Source organism: Nyctereutes procyonoides, unplaced genomic scaffold, assembly GCF_905146905.1.
Source record: "Nyctereutes procyonoides isolate TBG_1078 unplaced genomic scaffold, NYPRO_anot_genome, whole genome shotgun sequence".
Classification (NCBI taxonomy): Eukaryota; Metazoa; Chordata; class Mammalia; order Carnivora; family Canidae; genus Nyctereutes; species Nyctereutes procyonoides.
Genome location: NW_026575042.1, coordinates 38,609,418 through 38,624,773, shown reverse-complemented (window position 1 = coordinate 38,624,773; position 15,356 = coordinate 38,609,418). Strand labels below are relative to the sequence as shown.

The 15,356-nt window shown below is 35.8% G+C and overlaps 1 protein-coding gene across 5 annotated transcripts in view; it reads left to right on the top strand.

Annotated features, from left to right (window-relative positions):
• The window catches only part of ATR (ATR serine/threonine kinase), a 95,804-nt gene that overhangs the window by 63,762 nt on the left and 16,686 nt on the right, over positions 1-15,356 (top strand). For all 5 annotated transcript variants that reach the window (XR_008663916.1, XM_055321192.1, XM_055321191.1 and 2 more), the window contains 10 exons: positions 312-476; positions 1,280-1,371; positions 3,684-3,775; positions 4,031-4,208; positions 5,693-5,872; positions 6,298-6,457; positions 8,979-9,158; positions 13,519-13,661; positions 14,482-14,579; positions 15,101-15,333. Coding sequence is in view for 4 of the 5 variants with exons in the window: in XM_055321192.1 (XP_055177167.1) it covers positions 312-476; positions 1,280-1,371; positions 3,684-3,775; positions 4,031-4,208; positions 5,693-5,872; positions 6,298-6,457; positions 8,979-9,158; positions 13,519-13,661; positions 14,482-14,579; positions 15,101-15,333 (1,521 nt within the window). In the remaining variant the exon portion in view is untranslated. The remainder of the gene's footprint in view (positions 1-311; positions 477-1,279; positions 1,372-3,683; positions 3,776-4,030; positions 4,209-5,692; positions 5,873-6,297; positions 6,458-8,978; positions 9,159-13,518; positions 13,662-14,481; positions 14,580-15,100; positions 15,334-15,356) is intronic.

Sequence of the window (15,356 nt, the reverse complement as noted above, 5' to 3'; positions counted from 1 at the left end):
AGACATCTCAATATCAACATACTAAAATACTTATTTAAAAATTTTGTGACACTTATAAACTGTATTCAGCAGAATTTATCTTAAGTAACAGCTACTAATGTAGATTTGTATTTAAGTGGAACAAGGGTATTAGGATAATAGAAGGCCTGGAAATAAGTTTATAATTTTACTATGAAATCTGCCTTGAAGCAAATACTGTTGCTTTGAGAAGAATTCTCATATGGTCTTTCCACATAAACTGGTGGTTGTATAATTTTATTTCTATTGTGTTTTTTTCTTTTATTTGATTGTTTTGTTATGTTTGAACAAAGAAATTGTATGCTGCTATGCATGAACCGGATGGAGTGGCTGGAGTAAGTGCAATTCGAAAGGCAGAACCATCTTTGAAAGAACAGATCCTTGAACATGAAAGTATTGGCTTACTGAGGGATGCTACTGCTTGTTATGACAGGGCTATTCAGCTAGAACCAGACCAGGTAAGATATTAAATGAGAGACAACAAAATGAAAAGACTCTGAAGTAGGAACTCTGGAAATCTTAGTTTCAGTAGTGTCCCTAGTAGTGTCACAGTGTGTCTAGAAAATATTTAATATTCTCTGAGCTTGAGTTTCTTGATTGATAAAATTAGAGATGTCTAGATGATCTCAAAAATCCCTTCCAATACCAAATTTCTGTGATCTTAGAAACCCCCCAAATGGGGGTGCTTGGGTGTCTCGGTGGTTAGGCGGCTGCCTTTGGCTCAAGTGGAGATTCCAGGGTCCTGGGATGGAGTCCCGCATCAGGCTCCCCAGGGGGAGCCTGCTTCTCCCTCTGCCTGTGTCTCTTGCCTCTCTATGTCTTTCAAGAATAAGTAAATAAAATCTTTAAAAAAAGGAATCCACAAATGAAAGAGGTTTGTTGAGTATATTTATATTAAGCTGTGTATTCAGTTACCCAAATTTATATAATTTTAATTTGCAATTAAAAGTATAATGCATACCCCCCAAAAGTATAATACATCAATTTTTTTAAAAAAAGATTTTATTTATTTAGTCATGAGACTAAATAAAGTCATGAGACAGAGGGAGAGGGACAAGCAAACTCCCTGCTGACCAGGGAGCTCGATGCAGGGCTCAATCCTAGGACCCTGAGATCATGACCTGAGCCAAAGGTAGCTACTTAATTGACTGAGCCACCCAGGTACCTCCAAATAGTACTTTTTTATGAATAAAAAGCTGTCTTGTTTCCCAAGGTATATTTGAAATGATAATTGCTATTTTAAATATTTTTAAATTTCTAGATCATTCATTATCATGGTGTAGTGAAGTCCATGTTAGGTCTTGGTCAGCTGTCTACTGTAATCACTCAGGTGAATGGAGTGCATGCTAACAGGTAATATATTCTTTAAAGAATAATTTTCTTTTGTTACTGTATCTGGGAAAATTTTAATTGGTGAATTGGGTTGACATAACCATTTACTAAAGAAATGAAATCTTTTTTGTTTTCATGATATTAGAGATATGCAAAAAAGAATATTTTTTTCTACTTTGCCATAAGTTGAATTAGCACTTAATAGCTTATCTTCTGTCCCAAGAGTCATCCTTGAATTATAGTTGCTTTAAGACAGAAACTTCTAGAGCTCATCTACTATTGGTAAGGCTCATGTGAACACATCCAAAAATTATCTAAGTTCTGTCTACATTATCAACACCAGTTATTTTCTGTGTTGGGAAGAGGGAAACTTTGTGACTGATTTATAGACCATCACTCAAGACTGTGTGAGTTGATTTTTCCCTAAAGGATTGATAAAAATGAAAGCTGCCTTTTTCCTAAAAAAAAAAAAAAAAAAAAAATGGGTTTGTTACAGCAAATCAAATGATGCAAAAAAGTAGTACGAAGATTAAGGCTGCAGTTCTTCTGGTCTGAGGAGTAACCTTGGAGGTTGGTTTTGCTTTTAAAGCTGCTGTATTCTGAGAGCTAAAAGACTTCTTTCTTGCGAAATTTACCGGATGCCAATTGATTATTCTGGGCAGTGAGATCTGATCAAAAGGCATTGTATCTCAGCTAACCAAAGAGTACACTGGCCACCGTTTTTAGTTAGGACTCTCAAAAAGAGTTCTTCTAATAGAGTTTCTGTAAATTCCAAACTATGATTTGTAAAGAGCACAATTCTATAATGTTTGAGAGCAGAGAAGCTCACTGTTGATCAGATGGCTTCACATTAATGGAATTTATTAAATGAGGGAGGTAGCTTTGCAGAACCAGAGATAGAATGGTCATATGTTTTAGATGGTTCTCTAGGTTACCAACTAACCTCTCAATGAGACCTTGTAAATAAAGTAATTTGGGAAGATTTGTCATGGCTCAAGCCTAGGTGTCAAGTTTCCTTATTATGCACACTGGACAGTTAGACTCTTCTTGGCTTCTTTGGATTTGGGATACATAGAGCCTCCTGATCTTTGAACTGTGAAAAGTCAAGTTTCCATATTCAGCCAAGATTGCTCTATCATATTGGATCAAATGGTCATTAAGGGGATGTGTTTTCTTTGGGGAGAATATTTGCATTTAAACAAATACTAAAAAAAAACAAAACAAAACAAATACTACTCTAAAATCATTGACTGTATTACTATGTTTAATGCACATATTTTTATGGATAAGTTCTCACAGCGTTATCCTTATTGCCTTTTGTACTTCTTGGCATAGTATGGCATTTTGTACTTCTTGGCTGTATGGCACATCCCCTCTAGATAGCAAATCGTGATAATTCTCCTCAGATTTTTATCTTAATTTTGATATTTTGGCATCTGGTGATAAGCTTGTAAAGTTATTCAGTACTGGACTTCAGAAAACTGCATTTCCAGTGTATTTCTTTTAACCTGTTTTAGATTATTTTTGGTGAAATTGTATTTAGATATTATAAGGTATTCAGTAAGGTATGCAGTATATTTATGCTGCTATTATTAGATTTTTTTAAGTAAAAAATTTACTCATTTATTACTTTTTTAAAGATTTTATTTATAAATATGTACCCCATGTGCACCCCCAACTGCCCCTGATCTACTCATCAGTTCCTATATTTTTGCCTTAAATTTAATTTCAAAAATTCCAAGTTCTTAGAATTGCTTACCTCTGAATGTGTTCAGTTGTTCAGTTGGCTCTTTTTTCTCCCGCCTTTGTTTAAATTAAACATGCAGCTAATCTTACAACTGCACTTTGTAATTATGCAGGTATTGATTCTGTTATATGGCACAGTTTGTTAAGGAATGGCATTTTTTGAATGGCATTTATAAATGAACCTTTTAGAAGTCATTATTGAAAAAATGTTTTAGGGGAGTGGAAAGATTAAAAATTGGGTTATTGGGATCCCTGGGTGGCGCAGCGGTTTGGTGCCTGCCTTTGGCCCAGGGCGCGATCCTGGAGACCCAGGATTGAATCCTGCGTCGGGCTCCCGGTGCATGGAGCCTGCTTCTCCCTCTGCCTATGTCTCTCTCTCTCTCTCTCTCTCTCTCTCTCTGTGACTATCATAAATAAAAAAAAAAATTGGGTTATTTTGGATAAAGATAATTATTTCATATCTAAGTACAAAATACAATATAATACAAATAGAGCAATAAATAAATAGAACATCTAAAACAATAAAAAAAATTCTAAATGCCACTTAAATAAATAAGGTTTTGTTGATAACTGGCGTCTCTTAATAGATCTGAATGGACAGATGAATTAAACACATACAGAGTGGAAGCAGCCTGGAAATTGTCACAGTGGGATTTGGTGGAAAACTATTTGGCAGCAGGTAAAATTACTTCCTAAAATATATGCAGTTTTTTTTTAAATGTATGCAGTTTTAATATGCTATAAATATTCAGACTTAAGTAGCTAAGTAACATCTATAATTAATCTTTTAGCTTGTTTTATAATTTCCTAGTTTAGTTGTCCAAAGTAGAGTGAAACCATTTGCTCCAGTATTTCTGCTGACTATTTTACCAAATGATAATAAAGCTAATTTTGGGGCCCTATGGCACTCCTTGACTCTACATTTATTTTTCAGATGGGAAATCTACAACATGGAGTGTCAGACTGGGACAGTTACTATTATCAGCCAAGAAAAGAGATACCACAGCTTTTTATGACACACTGAAACTAGTGAGAGCAGAACAAATTGTACCTCTTTCAGCTGCAAGCTTTGAAAGAGGCTCTTATCAACGAGGATATGAATATATTGTAAGGTATGGGGGGGTTGGTTTCCATTTTTGTGTTCCTGGTCTTTAACTGTCTTCAGTGATAGTATATTTGGTTTCATGTGTATCTACTCACAGTGGCTTTTTTATTCCTTTATCTCAAAATCACCTTAGAGGGTTTTCTTGTTTGTTTGTTTTCGTTTTTGTTTTTGTTTTTTAAATGGTCTCTGTGCCCATTGTGGGGCTCAAACTCACAACCCTGAGATCAAGAGTCACATGCTCTACCAACTGAGCCAGCCAGGTGCTCCTCACCGTTTAGTTTTTAAAAAATGTTCTAATGTATATCCTTTTCATTGAAAAGGCAATTGTGCAGTCAAATGCTCTGGGTGGCACAGCGGTTTGGCACCTGCCTTTGGCCCAGGGCGCGATCCTGGGGCCCCGGGCTCGAATCCCACGTCGGGCTCCCGGTGCATGGAAGCCTGCTTCTCCCTCTGCCTGTGTCTCTGCCTCTCTCTCTCTCTCTCTCTCTCTCTCTCTCTCTCTCTCTCTGTGTGTGTGTGACTATCATAAATAAATAAAGAAAAAAATATATATAAAAAAAAAGAAAAGGCAATTGTGAAACTTCTAAAAACTAAGAAAATATCATATTCATCCTGTTGTAATGTCATATTGTACTTGCTATATAACTAACCTAAATAGTGTAGACATTTACTGTGCCTGGCACTTTTCATGCTCAGTACTTGTTAGGTTTCTTTTCCCTCTCATTTGGAAATGCATTTGACATTTCCCTCCCAAAAAAATGTAGACATTACACCAGTAGAATGGAAAATTAGCTTTCAGAAGTAAGGAAGAAAATGAAATGAAAACATTTCAGATCTGTGAGTTCACCTGAGGAAAACAATAGATGTTATAATTTAAAAAATAAGTAAGAACATTTTTGTTTAATTTAGAAGAATTTACTATAATTTGTATCAGCCCCTTTAGTAACAGTTGAATGAAACCATAGATTGGACTACTGAGATTAATTTTGTTCTGTAGATACTCAACTGTATCCTTGAACACTGAGTCATAGACACTAAGTATTAAAAATGGAAAAAAAGCTAGTGTGAATGTGTCATGAGTGTTTCCATCATTCTTAGAAAAAATAAAATTGCATCATTTCACTTTTTTGCTGGCATCTACCTATGTCAGGCCTATTATAGAAGCACCAGCAAAATATGCAGATATTTCTGTTGATTTATAATGGATCCATATTTTCTCTTATCTTTATATAGGTGAAACTTGATTTGTATACACTTGAATTTAGTTTTATATATCCTTCTCCAATTTAATAGGAATTTGGACTAAACATTTAAATCAACATAAGTGGTGTTTTATATCCAATTTAAAAAGATAAAAATGTTATAGTTTATATACTAAGGATATATATTGGTTAAAGTTCTTCCAAAGAAAACTTCACAATTCAGATTCTTAATAGCTAATTTGAGTATGTGCTTTGTATATGAGATAACATTTTATCTATCTATCTTCAGATTGCACATGTTGTGTGAGTTGGAGCATAGCATCAAACCACTCTTTCACCAGTCGCCAGGTGACAGTTCTCAAGAAGATTCTCTCAACTGGGTAGCTCGACTAGAAATGACACAAAATTCCTACAGAGCTAAGGAGCCCATCCTGGCTCTCCGGAGAGCTTTATTAAGCCTCAACAAAAGGTTTTTCACACTTTTTTTTTTAATGTCAGTGATCATGAATTTACTATTACATTTGTGTATTATTTGGAAGTATTTATCTTCCTTAATTTTCTCTTTGAATCTGTATTTTTCTGTTATCAGTTGTCAGAGCAATACTATATAAGTTGAAATGAACTTAGAACTTGAGAATTACTTTTAAATGCAATGTATCTTTTTTATTGTTAATATATCTGGGAGAGGTGCAGATAGAAGTCAGTATTAGAGTTTTCATAGACTTGTAATTGACAAAAATTGACCACTGTAAGAAAATTAAAATGAGTTTTTTAATAAATTAATCTTCTTTGATTTCTTTGAATTGTATTTTGAGAAGGTTCCATGTTAGGAAGAGAGCTTTCTAGTAAAATTGTTGAATATAATTTAAAATGCTTTTTCTCGTCTTCATTTAGACCAGATTACAATGAAATGGTTGGAGAATGTTGGCTACAGAGTGCCAGAGTAGCTAGAAAGGCTGGTCACCACCAGACAGCCTACAATGCTCTCCTTAATGCTGGAGAATCAAGACTTGCTGAACTATATGTGGAGAGAGCAAAGTGGCTATGGTCCAAGGTAACGGCCAAGAGAACATCATAGATATATTGTTGTATATTATATACTTCCTACCAAGGCCTGACTAAGAGATGATCCCTAATCCAAATTCAGAGTCTCTCTGTCATCTTTATCATTCTACCATAATTTAAAGGAAACCGTTCCTTCTTTCCTGATGTCCCTAAACAAACATTTGTCTTTCCATTTCAAGATGAAAGTGCAATTCTTTCAGTTTTCATCTGTCTTCCTTTGTTGTTCTTTAGAGAAACAGCCAATTTTTAATTTGTCTTTACCTCTTGTATATATACAGGGTGCACGTAGTAGGTGCTCAAGACACTTATGAGGGACACCTGAGTGGCTCAGCGGTTGAGCGTCTGCCTTTGACTCAGGGCATGATCCCAGGATCCAGGATCGAGTCCCACATCGGGCTCCCTGCGTGGAGCCTGCTTCTCCCTCTGCCTATGTCTCCACCTCTCTCTCTCTGTCTCTCATGAATAAATAAATAAAACGTTTAAAAAAAAAAGATTCTTGTGAAATGAAAATAACACTGTTCCCTACTTATATTCTTAGCAGACAATTAGTTTTGGGAGGATTTGCCAGTTTTATTGTCAGGATTAATTTCTAATCTAACCTATCACAAAAGGCTTTGCATAAGAACAAAAGTCCCCAGCTATCCCCAGATTGAAGCAATAGTAATGAGCAAGAGGCTTTTTGATTATCTGAATTACTTGCAAAGATTATTCCCCAGATTTAAATGGTTATTACTTACATATCTCCTTATACTTGCCACCAGTCTAGAATTAGTAGTGAGCATAGCATATTCTGAAATTGACATTTAGCAACTATAGCTGGAGCCATCTGTGATTGTAGAGGCAAAAGTAATGATTCAGCCTATATTTGCCAGTACCTGGTCATTTTCTGAGCTAGTGCTGGTCTGTGTATTATACCTTAAATTCAACATGTTCAAAATCAAGTTCATCATTTACTATTCAATAACTGCTTCTCCTATATATTCTGTTTTTTAAATCGGACTCCTTCGTATCCTCTCATCTAAGATAGACATCTTGGCATCATTTTGAACTTCTTTATTTCCCTCATTTTCCATGTCCAAGTGGAGACCAAATTTTCCTTAGAAAAATCTTTCGATTTTTGTTGTTGTTGTTGATAAGTAAACTACCTGCAACCTGAGGCTCAAACTCATGACCTTGAGATCAAGAGTTGCATGCTTGGGGCACCTGGTGGCTCAGTTGGTTAAATGTCTGACTCTTGATTTCAGCTCAGGTCATGATCTCAGTCATGATCTCAGGATTGTGAGATCAAGCTTCTCACACATTCTCTCCCTCTAAAAACAAAAAACCCAAAAAACCTAAAAAGAGTTACATGCTGTACCAGCTGAACCACCTAGGCGCCCTCTCTTAACATTTTGATACAAACTTCTAGTTATAAATAAATAAGTCGTGGTATAATGTATAGCATAGTGACTATACTTAATAATACCTTATTGCATATTTGGAAGTTGAAAAAGAAACATCTTTTAATCCTCTCTTATTTAACTCTGCTGCTTTCATTCATGCCCTTAGCATTTGTAGTCTCTAATAATATTAATAGCCTTTTTTTTTAGTCTTTCTGTTTCTGTGTACACATGACTGCAGTTTGTAATCTTTCTAAAATGCACATTAAATCATGTAGCTGCTTTGATTAAAACCTTTTGAAGTATTCTTCATGCCTTTATGATTAAGTCTGACCTCTAGAAAGTATACAAGGCTTTTTCTGATTGAGTTCCAGTCTACCTCTTCAACTTCACTTATCACTCACTATTTCATAAGCCCTTTAGACTATAGCTAAAACCATGCTACTTGCCTTTTCCACATAGGGATGTTAATCCTTTTTTTAATTTTTACAACCTTGAGATCGAAACCTGAGCTGAGATCAGGAGTCAGACACTTAACCAACTGAGCCACCCAGGAGCCCCAAATTATTACTCCTTTTACCAAGAATGTCCTTCACTGAATTTACTTCCAGGAATTGCTACTCATTCTTCAAAACTTAATTCAAATTTTCCTCATCCGGTAATCTTTGCTGAGCGCTGCTCTTCTCCATTTTCTTATATCTTCATGTAGTGTGGGAGATTCCCTTCTCTGTCCTTAATATCCATATAAATTTCTCTGTTAATAGCATTTACCATTTTGTCGCTATTTTACATACTCTATTTCTTCACTTGACTGTGAACTTTTTTAAGCTAGAAATTTTGATTTATTCATGTTTGTTTATCCCTAGTCATCTACATATATCTCTCAGTTCCTTATACTTTGATTGACTGTAAAAATGAGCAAATGAATGAATTAATATGAGTTCTACATGAAATGAAGCAATGCTTCCTTTTTAGGATTTTACTTTTGTAGGAGGGAAATGAGATATGAACATGAAGTTACAAAGAATTATACATAAAACATATTTAATGGACTTTAAGTACTAATAATAATGTTTTTCAGAAAAGAAATATCTTAAATTAAAAAGCTTGTTGTTGCCATTTTCCTTTTAGGGTGATGTTCACCAGGCACTAATTGTTCTTCAGAAGGGTGTTGAATTATGTTTTCCTGAAAATAAAACCCCAACCGAGAGTAAGAACATGTTAATCCATGGTCGAGCTATGCTACTAGTGGGCCGATTTATGGAAGAAACAGCTAACTTTGAAAGCAATGCAGTTATGAAAAAATACAAGGCAAGTATATGTATAATGCAGTTATACATATCAGTTGGGGGGCAGGGATTTGGGGGAGTGCTATAAAAAGAACAATTTCCAGAGCTTACATAGAATTGGAAATCATCCAGAATTCTATCACCAGGCAAGAGGCCTCATTGCATACATGATATATAGAGACTCTCAAAGGGCCACACCTTAAAAATGGGTTTAATTAGCCCTACACTAAAGGCTACTCTACATCCACCCTACAAAAGCATTGAAACATTAAAAGGATTAAGCTGATTTACGAGTAAAATTACTGCCTGCCTGATCAAAGTCTACAACTCTCTAAAGGAATATAACAAAATCTAAAACTCCGCAACATAAAATGACCTATGTCTGGCATCCAGTAAAAAATTACTCTAGATATGTAGAAGCAGGAATATATAAGCTATATACAGAAGAAAAATCAGTCAATAGAAAGACACACAAATATGGTAAAGATGATAAAATGAGGAGATAAGGACTTTAAAACAGCTATCATAAACATACTTCAGATAAGAACTTTAAAATCGCTACTATAAATATACTTAAGCCTAGAGGAAAACATGATGATGATAAGGAGAGAAGTGGAAGATATAAAAAGAAAAGACCTAAATGGGACCAAGAGCTAATAAAGCAGATGAAACAAATGTTAATGTTTAAATCCTGGCAGTGTTGAATTCTGAGCAAGATACATAGTAGGAGTCTAGCCCCCTGTTCCCATGTTTACAAGAAGTTGCCATGCAGGGATGCCTGGGTGGCTCGGTCGGTTAAGTGTCTGACTCATAATTCTGGCTCAGGTCATAATTTCCTGGGTGGTGGGATGGAGCCCCACATTGGGCACCACACTCTGCTTGATTCCCCTCACATGCACTCTCTCTCAAATAAATAAATCTTAAAAAGAAAAAAAAAATACACACACACACACACACACACACACATACTATACTAAAGAGCAGTAGTAACAAGGTAAATCCTAAAGTCATTATTATGTTTTACTCTCCCTATTGGAGAGATCTGAATTTCTTCTAATTTGTGAGGCACACAAAACTCACTAATTCTTCACAGCAAAATTTATAGCAGATATTCCAGGTCTTTCATCTCTTGCACTGAAGCCTGGGGTGGAGGAGAAGGAAGAGAGGCCCTCATTATACCAAAGTTAGAATCTGACTAAACAAGCTGCATCACTAAGTCTCTGTCATGATGGCCTAAGTCCCATGAGGAATAGTCTTTTTTTTTTTTTTTTTTTTTTTTTTTTGAGAGAGAGAGAGAGAGTACACTTGTGGTTGGGGGCATGAAAGGGGCAGAGAGAGACAGAATCCCAAGCAGGCTCTATGTCCAGTGCAGAGCACAGCACAGGGCTTAATCCCACAACCCTGAGATTATCACCTGAGCTGAAATCAAGAGTTAGACACTTACTTAACCCACTGAGCCACCCAGGCGCCCCCAGAAAGATAGTCTTTTTAATAAATGTTGTATCATTTGGTTATCTTACAGGAAAAAAAGTCAAACTTGATCTTTTCTTCACACCATTAACAAAGGTAAATTTGAGGCAGGTGGTAGAATTTGAAACATGAAAGTCAAAATAATAAAGCTTCCAAAACTTATATAGGAGAGTATCTTCAAACCTGGAAGTAGGTCAGGACTTCTTAAACAGATCAAAATGACCAACTGTAAAAGAAATGATTGATAAAATTTGACTACATTAAAATTATGAATTTCCTCATGAAAAGATATCATTATGAATGTGGAGGCAAGCCATAGATTAGAAGATACTTGCAACACATAAATGATAAGAGGCTCTTATCCAGAATACAGTAAGAAATCTTAAAAGTTAATTAGCAAACCTGAGGCAAGAACTGTGTAGAAGACTTACAAAAGTAAATATATAAATGACCAAAAACAAATAAAGGATATGTATGCAATTGTAGTAGCCAAGCATAGATGCAAATTAAAAACATTACAAGGCAACACTATATATCTATTAAAAGACTAACGGGTGGCTCAGCCGTTTAGCACTGCCTTCAGCCCAGGGCCTGATCCTGGAGACCTGGGATCGAGTCCCACTTCGGGCTCCCTGCATGGAGCCTGCTTCTCCCTCTGCCTGTGTCTCTGCGTCTCTCTCTCTCTCTGTCTCTCTCTCTCTCTCTCTGTCTCTCATGAATAAGTAAATAAAAATCTTTTTAAAAAATAAAAATAAAAGACTAAAATATAAAGATTGACAACTCAAAGTCAGACTGTAGAGCATTTAGACTCACACATTGTTGCTGAAAGTATAAAGTGGTATGATCATTTTGGAAAACAGTTTGGCAGATTTCACAAGCATGATGTTGAATGAAAAAAACTGGATAGAAAATAATACATGTAGTATGTTTCCATTTATATAAAGTTAAAAAATGGGCAAAACAAAATTACTGTATTAGAAATTCCAAAAGCGGTTGTCAGTCTGTTTGGGCTGTTCTAAGAACAATATACTATAATAAACATATAAACTGGGTGACTTAAACAACAGACATTTCTCACAGTTCTGGAGGCTGGGAAGCAAGATCACAGTAGTAATAGATTTGGTATCTGATGAGGGCCTGCTTCATAGACTGCCATTATTATTACAAGGCAGAAGGGGTGAGGGAGCTCTTAGGGGTCTGGGTTATAAGGGCACTAATCTTACCCATGAGGGTTCCATCATCATGACCTAATCACCTCCCAAAGGCCCCACCTCCAGATATTATCTTTGGGGATTAGGCTTCAACATGAATTTCAGGGGTGGGGAGATAACAAACATTCACTTTATAGCAGTGGTTATTTCAGTGATTGGGAGGGTGAATGGGGGAGCTTGTGTTTCCAGAGGTCTTATATGTGATCACTTTGTGATAATTGACCAAGCTATACACATAAAATTTCTGTATTTTCCTGTTTCTAAATTTTACTTTACAAAATAAATTTTAAAAACTTAAACTAGAAAAGAAGGAAGGAGGGAGACAGGTAAGAGTAAGCAGAGAGTAAAGTGATGGTAAAACCAGACTGAAAAATATCTTTTTTTAAAAGAAATTATACTGTTTCCTTATTCCCTTTGCTTTTTTTTTTTAATTTTTTTTTTTAATTTTATTTATGATAGTCACAGAGAGAGAGAGAGAGGCAGAGACACAGGCAGAGGGAGAAGCAGGCTCCATGCACTGGGAGCCCGATGTGGGATTCGATCCTGGGTCTCCAGGATCGTGCCCTGGGCCAAAGGCAGGCGCCAAACCGCTGCGCCACCCAGGGATCCCTCCCTTTGCTTTTATGACTAGATAAGGGAGGGACACTGGCAGCCTTATCTCTGGCTGGTTGAGTACATGAATCCAGCATCTGTTTTATATGTCTAGTCATGCCATTCTCTCCTCTATCCACAGGCAGGTAGCTGTCTGTAAATTGGCAGGATTAGGTTCAGGGGAAACTCAAGATCTCATTTACAGTTCCTAGTTCAAACTGTGTTCTCGTACTTACTTGAATAAAGAGTGGAAATTCATTAAAAAAATTTATTCTGTTGTCAGCCATTCTATGTTTTCCATCACATTTCAAATAGTATTGTTTTAAAATAAATACACAAATACTTAAAAGGCAGGGGAATAGAAAGGAAATGATACAGGGGACAGGATAAGAGAAAACTTGGAAGATTGTGGCCTCATGGAAGCCAAGGGAAGAAAGTGTTTCAAAGAGGAAATGCTGTGGACAACAGAAACAGGTGCTGAAGAGAGTTCAAATGAGATCAGAATTGGAAAGGATCTTTTAGATTTAAGGAGTTGCTTTTGTGGAATACTGAAGACAAACCATGAAGAAATAGTTTGAGGAATGAATGAGAGGTGAATTCTTAGAAACCCAATTATAAAGGAGTTGAGAGGGAATGCAGTAACCTGTGAAAGATCTTGGAGAAAAATAAGATGTGGTTTTTTTGTTACCATCTTTTTATGCTTTAAAGTCCTATCCTTAGAGGTTTGATATTTTCCTTTCCTGAGATTTTTTTATAGTAAAAATAGACATATAAACACTTTCATAAAATACGTTAGTCCATCTGGAAATTATTTTGATGACATATAAAGTGGCAATGTAAATGGAGTTTCCTTTCCCTAAATAGCTAATTATCTGAACACTATTTCTTGCTGGCCAGTGGACAACTCACCAGATCCAACCAGCCATCCTGAGAAAACCTTTCCAAGAAAATATCTATTCTTTATTCTAATTAAAGAGTCACTCTGCCTTTGACTTTGCTCTGCCTATATGTGGGTTTTACACCTTTTGATCCCTGATCATCTTTTCATAGTTTATTTCCCAGTATAGTATGGGGTTTGCTTAGGTAAGTTTCTGGTGTTGTGTTTTACAGGATGTGACCTTGTTCTTGCCAGAATGGGAGGATGGGCATTTTTACCTTGCCAAGTACTATGACAAATTGATGCCCATGGTCACAGACAACAAAATGGAAAAGCAAGGTGATCTCATTCGGTATATAGTTCTTCATTTTGGCAGGTAAGTATGAGAACTGCATGTGTACTTATTAAATATGTCATAGTGACTCTGTTGATCTTGAAGTGTTATCAATCACGGATCTTAGCATATTCAGGATACTTTCTACTTTACCAATGATTCAGTCTTTAACCTTAGATGAGATAAAAAATTTTTCTATCATTTTTTTCTTCCTTTTAAAAAATTACTTTATTGGGCAGCCAGGGTGGCTCATTGGTTTAGTGTCACCTTCAGCCCATAGTGTGATCCTGGAGACCCGGGATTGAGTTCCATGTCAGGCTCCCTGCATGGAGCCTGCTTCTCCCTCTGCCTGTGTCTCTGCCTCTCTCTCTCTCTCTCTCTCTCTCTCTCTCTCTCTCTCTGTGTGTGTGTGTCTCATGAATAAATAAATAAAATCTTTAAAAAAACTTTATTAATGGAAAAATTAATGTGCACATATATTTTTAATTCAGTAGTACCAGTATTATACCATGAAAATTAAGTTGAGCATCTCCCATCAGCTCAAGTCATGGTTCTGCAGCCCTGGGATCAAGCCCCATTGGGCTCTTTTCTCAGCATGAAGCCTCCTCTTCCTCTACCCTTCCCTGCTCCCTCTTGCTCCTTCTCATATATATGCTCTCCTCCTCTCAAATAAATAAATAAATAATCTTTAAAAAAAAGGGAGAAGGGAATCAAAGTAACCTCTACTAAGAAGAAATATGGATACCATAATTTTTGTCAGAAGACTATGTAAAACTCAAGTAATAGTTTGTCTTTACATTTTAATCCATATAATTGTAAAAAAGAGCACTATGTTAATAATATCTTTTCTATATAATTGCAGATCTCTACAATATGGAAATCAATTCATATATCAGTCAATGCCACGAATGTTATCACTATGGCTTGATTTTGGTGCTAAGGCATACGAATGGGAAAAAGGTATAATTTATGTAAAAATTTTAACAGATAAGAGAAATTTTGATTTTGATATAAAGTTACATTTGGCTCAAGAGTCAACTTATAAAGTTAGGAATGATTTTGATACTTAAGATTGAATGTAAGTGTGAGCATGAATGTTAACAACGAGGAGAAACACTAAACACATAGAAGTTGCAGTTCAGGGCTGCAAATGAGTATCTGTTCATTCCTTCCTGAACCTACACATATTGAGAGATACTAGTTTAAGCCAAATAATTTACCCTAAAAATTATAGTGGAGTGTGGCTTGTTCTGTGTTTCTAGTGAAAATTAATAGCCCTTGAGTTTTTCAGTGACCCTTTTAAATATGTTTTTCTGTTTGGTCAAAGATAGCTATCTTCATCTATTGGCAAGTGATCTAGCTTTGGGTGTGAGAATAACATGTATTGTAAAGTTGTTTTTAACACAAAATTTTTCTTTTATGAAATGACTGATAGACTGTTTTTTTCTTCTCTGTTTTTTTAACATTGATCTTTTTCTCAGCTGGCCGTTCTGATCGTGTACAAATGAGAAACGATTTAGCCAAAATAAACAAGGTTATCACAGAGCACACAAATCACTTAGCACCATATCAGTTTTTGACTGCTTTTTCACAGTTGATCTCTCGAATTTGTCATTCTCATGATGAAGTTTTTGTTGTCTTGATGGAAATTATAGCCAAAGTGTTTCTGGCCTATCCTCAACAAGCAATGTGGATGATGACAGCTGTGTCAAAGGTAATATAGTAATCACAGCAGTG